The 6,096-nt window shown below is 39.7% G+C and overlaps 1 protein-coding gene across 1 annotated transcript; it reads left to right on the top strand.

Moving 5' to 3' along the window:
- The first annotated feature begins 1,512 nt into the window (after window positions 1-1,512).
- On the top strand, window positions 1,513-4,068 carry LOC149004418 (indole-3-acetic acid-amido synthetase GH3.6-like). Its single transcript, XM_089168223.1, has 3 exons — window positions 1,513-1,960; window positions 2,056-2,987; window positions 3,083-4,068. The coding sequence occupies exons 1-3, from the start codon at window positions 1,635-1,637 to the stop codon at window positions 3,667-3,669; spliced, it is 1,845 nt and encodes a 614-aa protein (XP_089024349.1). The 5' UTR covers window positions 1,513-1,634; the 3' UTR covers window positions 3,670-4,068.
- The last annotated feature ends 2,028 nt before the right edge of the window (window positions 4,069-6,096 follow it).

The following is a 6,096-nucleotide window of genomic DNA, read 5'->3' as shown; positions in this document are numbered from 1 at the left end:
CCTTGGCGAGATAGATTAGGGAAGTGTGCTCAAAACATGGTCATATCACTTAAGAGAAGAAACCTTTTTATTTTTTATTTTTTATTTTTTTTTTTAGGGGGTGGGGGGATAATCCTTAAGAGAAGAAATTTAATTTATTGACTTTGTCTGAGAAGAGATATTTAATCACCCTAGGTTCTATGAAAGAGAACTTTCCCCAATTAAATGTATGTTATATGTATAAATTCTTTTAACTTTCATTGATTAAAAGGAAAATGACTTTAATTGAGTAGAGACATGAAGGAACTGAAACCGAACTATCCTATAATGGGGTGTCATTAAATGAAGGAGATGGAATCTCAATTTTGGCATTATCCCGAAATATATATATAAGGATTATTCTATCTTGTTTCTTGCTTGTTCATCACAGAGAATCTCCACCGGTTTTTTTAATATCTCCAGGGACAAGAAGTCAGTAACAACTAACAAGAGAAGGAAGGTCGGTGAGGTTGAAGATTACCCAATAGTAAATAGCACACGCGTCCACCATAGCCAAGTTAGGCAGCTCCGCCGGCTACAAAATAGAAATACAAATGCAAATGCTTGCTTGCACCCACAAGAAACCCCACCCAAAGCGGTCACCCTGGCATGCACCTTCCCCTCCTCAGCTAGCTACTATGGCTATTCAAATACAATTTAAAACACACAGACGCACCCGCACCCGCACCGCACGCACGTTGTCTACTGCAAATTTTACGCACGGAAGCTGAACCTGAAACTCATGAAGCTGGTGGTTCAGTTATTTTTAACAAACACTACATGTGTACTTTTATTAATAATCTAAAAATAAGCGATTTAGATTTGGGAAGAGCTAGAATCAGGTCGGCGGCGAGAGAGAGTCAGTTTTTTAGAATCTTTAATTGGGTAGAATCTTTTCTGATGATACGAACAATTAAGAAATAGAAGGTGTTTTTATTAATTAAATGGCTAAAGACTCTACTGGATTAGTTAGTTAATTCTAAGATTAAATTTTAATTGTGGTGGGTGTTGCTGAGAACCTAAGGCATCTCCCTTAAGAAAACAAGGAAATTGCTGCTGCTTCTTTGAGGAACACCCGCAGTGCAAGCCTCCCATGTACCCTCCTCCACCACTGCGCCTCCACTTTTACCGGTTTTTGCCCTTCCAATCACCGTGCTTCCTCTTCCGCCTCCACCTCTCTCTCTCTCACTCTCTGTGTTCAAACGGGTTTCTGGGTCGTTTTGTACGGCAAATCCCCATAAACACTCTCTTTGTATTTTGTAGTTTGTAAATCCTCTCTGGCCTCTTCTCCCAAGTAAGTCAAACAATATACTTAATCAATTAACTTAATTTAATCAATTTCTTATTAACAAATTTAAGAATTAACAACAAGAACAGTGTAATTACCATAATACCCTCACAGGTTACTACCGTTTGTTTGTTTGGTGTCATTAGCCTTTTCCTGCCCTATATATATGCGCCTCACCTTCTTTCTCCACCCCACAGCACTGCCTTTCTTCTTCTTCTTCTTCTGTCTCTCTCTGTTTTCTGAGTGCTCTGTTCTTTCTCTAGTGTCTGCAACAAGTTAGTCTTTTTGTTTACCCTTGTGGAGCTGTCTCTGCTCTGCCATTGAAACCATGCCGGAAGCACCCCAAAACATATCTGCGGTTGATGGTGATGGAAGTCTTGCAGAAAAGAACAAGAAGGCACTTCAGTTCATAGAAGATGTCACCACTAACGCTGACAAAATTCAACAGAGGGTCCTTGAAGAAATCCTCTCCCGCAGCGCCCATGTTGAATACTTACAGCGTCACGGCCTTAATGGACGCACAGACCAAGAAAACTTCAAGAAGCTCATGCCTGTCGTTACTTATGAAGATCTCCAGCCAGACATCAGCCGCATCGCCAATGGTGATACTTCCCCCATTTTCTGCGATCAACCCATTTCTGAGTTTTTGACTAGGTGAGTTTTGCTCATCCATCTTTCCCTCCCTCTTGTTTCTCTTTCTCTGTGGTGTTCTTGACTCAGATTTAATTTCCTTTTCCACCTGGGTTTAGCTCTGGAACGTCAGGAGGGGAGAGGAAATTGATGCCCACAATTGAAGAGGAGCTGGAGAGGAGATCGTTGCTTTACAGTCTTCTGATGCCGGTGATGGACCAGTTTGTTCCAGGCTTGGAACATGGCAAAGGAATGTACTTCTTGTTCATCAAATCGGAGGCCAAGACACCTGGTGGGCTTGTAGCTCGTCCTGTTCTGACCAGTTATTACAAGAGTTCACATTTCAAAGATAGGAGACCTTACGATCCTTATACCAACTACACCAGCCCCAATGAGACAATCCTCTGCCCTGATTCCTACCAAAGCATGTATTCCCAGCTGCTCTGCGGCCTTTGTCAACGCAAGGAAGTTTTTCGAGTTGGAGCTGTCTTTGCTTCTGGGTTCATTCGAGCCATTCGCTTCTTAGAGAAGCACTGGACCCTTCTCTGTAACGATATCAGAACTGGGACCTTAAACCCCCAAATCACAGACCCATCTGTAAGAAACGCCGTCTCTAAAATTCTCAAACCAGACCCAAAGCTGGCCGATTCCATTGAAGCTGAATGTAGCAGTGAGACATGGCAGGGGATCATCACAAGGCTATGGCCCAACACCAAGTACATTGATGTTATCGTTACTGGGACCATGTCACAGTACATCCCTACCCTGGATTACTACAGTAATGACCTTCCTCTTGTATGTACCATGTATGCTTCTTCTGAGTGTTACTTCGGCCTCAACCTCAAACCTCTCTGCAAACCCAGTGAAGTTTCGTATACTCTTCTCCCCACCATGGCCTACTTCGAATTCCTCCCTGTCCATAAGAACAATGGGGTCCCTAGTTCCATCTCCCTACCCACTTCCCTTAACGACAAGGAACAGCAGGAGTTGGTGGATCTTGTCGACGTCAAGCTCGGCCAAGAATACGAGCTTATTGTCACTACTTACGCCGGTAATATTTTGGTTCAATTGCACCATTCTTTCTTCTTTTTTCCTGCTCTCTGTTACATCCAATGCTTAATTGTGCTTCTGGGTATTACGAAACAGGGCTCTACCGGTATAGAGTTGGAGATGTGCTTCGAGTGGCAGGATTCAAGAACAAAGCACCCCAGTTCAACTTTGTGTGCCGAAAGAATGTTGTCCTGAGCATAGATTCAGACAAGACGGACGAAGTGGAGTTGCAGAATGCGATCAAGAATGCCATCAACCATCTGCTTCCCTTCGGTGCGTCTCTGGCCGAATACTCAAGTTATGCTGACACATCCACAATTCCAGGACATTACGTTCTCTACTGGGAGCTTCGGCTATCTGGGTCGACCCCAATTCCACCTTCTGTGTTCGAGGATTGTTGCCTCACAGTGGAAGAATCTCTCAACAGCGTTTACAGGCAGGGTCGAGTTTCAGACAAATCAATTGGTCCTCTTGAGATAAAGATAGTTGAAACAGGGACCTTTGACAAGCTCATGGACTATGCTATTAGCATGGGTGCTTCCATCAACCAGTACAAAACACCTCGATGCGTGAAATTTAAGCCCATCGTCGAGCTCCTCAACTCCAGGGTTACCTCCACCTATTGCAGCCCCAAATGCCCGAAATGGGTTCCAGGCCATAAGCAATGGTCCACACAGAACTGAAATTGTTAATTTCCACTCTGGAGTTGGTATTTGAACAGAGAAAGGACAGTGGAATCTCTGTAATCATCCTGTAGACTTAGAACGAAGGAAGATCCATCTTTTGATCAAGCCATCTCCTTTCTGCTCAGCTTTTTTTTGGTTCTTTTCTTTTATTTTTTTAGTTTTTGAATTATGAGATTCTTAGCTGTTGTTTACCAAGTAGTTTATATGCATAGAATCCGAGTTAGCTCTGTACAAAAGCAATTTCTGTCTGAAGCAAATATATGTTAGGGTATATATTTTTCAAAATTTTCTCTCTTAAATCGTTTTTGGATCTACCCTTTTCAGATTCTTTCTTTCCGTTTTTTCCTTGGAAATGCCAACACCCTTTTTCTTTTATTTTCTCAGGAAAAGCAAACCCACTTTTTAACAATTATTATGCCAACAGAACAGAACAAATCCTTCATGAGTGATTCAAAGTGAGAATTTCCAAATTTCGAACTTTTATCTTTCATGAAAGTTTTCCCAGTGAAAGCTTTCCAGAAACTTTTCTCAGACTTGTCACAGTACAAATTCCGGTACCGGACAAGATAGTAATTCGCCTGAAACTGGAAACTGGTAAAAGTGGTCTATTAGTACTGATAACCCGACAAGACCTGCAGGTAAGGCAGAAAATTCCATGACAAAAGAGTAGACAAGATGGACATTGCCGGATCCGATACTGTTCCCCTTTTGTTCTTTGTGTAGAAACAGAAAAACACGTTTTTCCTGTTTCAATTTAATGTGTTGTGAATGTGAGGACGATTTTGCTGGCTAATGAACAGTTGATTCATCGGTGAACAGAAACAACTATAGAAGAAAGAAAGGGGTAAGAGAAAGAACATAGATGAGGTACACCTTTGTTGGTTTCTTGAAGCAAGAAGCTTGTTAATGCAGAGTTGAACCACTAGTAATCAGAAAGAAGAGTTGAATCACTAGTAATCAGAAACAACAGAAGAGGGTGTACTATTTTTTTGGCTTTTGAAGGCTGAAACTTAAAAACTCATGCACCATTTGTTTGCAGAGTTGAATCACTAAGTAGTCAGAAACAAGACTTGAATCACTAGTAATCAGAAAGAACATAAGAGGGTGTACTATTTTTTTTGGCTTTTGAAGGCTGAAACTAAAAAACTCATGCACCATTTGTTTGCAGCTCTTTTTTCTCCTCCACTTCAGATTTCGTAACCAAACGAATGGACAATGACGAAAAAGAAGAACACAAGTAAAAAACACTCAAAATAGCATATGTAACCAGGACTTTTAAGTACACCCATCAATTTAAATTAGGTGAAGGTTGGGCACTTGGGTAGCTCAATTAGTGTTTTTAAACAGAGTTTAAATTGCACAAGCCATTGACTAATGACTACAATTTGAGTCCCAAAAGTTACTAATCAAGCTGGCAGTTAGAAGCTTCAAAAGTTGAATTTCCAGCCGTCCACCAGTGATTTGTAGCAAGTAGTTTAAGTTAATCATTGCTAATGACTACTGCAGCTGCAATTATTCTCAAGTGTTACATAGATTAAGGGAGTAATTACACATTAGGGGCCGCCATTATCATCATCTTTTCTATTACTTGCTGGGAAAAGGGAAACAAACTCCTCAAGATGGTTGAAGGCTTAATACCTAATCCCATCATCACCCTATCCTTTGTGTATATCAGTTGTTCCAATGTAAGCAACATGTCAATTTTACACCCATCATGTTGTGGAATTTTTTCTCATTTTTTTGTTTGTCCCCAAGATGTGATTTTTCAAAATAAAAATTTACAGTTATTTTTTGACACTCAAAAAAACAAGAATTTTCAAACAACTATATGTTATTTAATCTAATGTAACATTTAATATGGTTTCGTGCAAAATGATAGGTTATGTTCCTATTACGTAAAGTAGGCGTATTTCTTAAAAGGGCAAAGAGGTAAAGTTTCAACATCTTAACTAATCGCTTGAATTGGATAAAACATTCTAAATCAATCTATTCAATGAATAGTTCTAAATTTGTAAGATAAATAACTAATCCCACAAGTCTTTCTTCGTATGTATCAGTCTTAATCAAGTTTTCTTAATGATAAATTTGAAGTTTGAAAATTTAACACTATGAGATGCATGGAGCTTGTATTAGTTACAAACAAACTATGTTAAATTAAGTTTTGAAATTTAATATATGATTAGTCAATATCTATGCTATCCATCCACCATTAACTTACCATATCATCTTCCACATGGCACAAATGAAAATTGATTACTTTTGATAAACCATTTTTTATTGAATTAATGCTTCCCTTTACCATGACAGTGAATTACACTGAAAATAAATATATGTTAGTTTTATTGCAAAGAGCCATAGAGTCACCAAACATACCTTTAGAGTTTGGGTATTAGCAGACACTCTTTTGATGGTGCATGGGAGAGC

Source organism: Hakea prostrata, chromosome 9 (genome assembly GCF_041222555.1).
Source record: "Hakea prostrata isolate BN-2017 chromosome 9, UWA_Hpros_2, whole genome shotgun sequence".
Lineage (NCBI taxonomy): Eukaryota > Viridiplantae > Streptophyta > Magnoliopsida > Proteales > Proteaceae > Hakea > Hakea prostrata.
The sequence above is the reverse complement of the archived record's forward strand: the minus strand, read 5'-3'. Positions and strand labels throughout refer to the sequence as shown.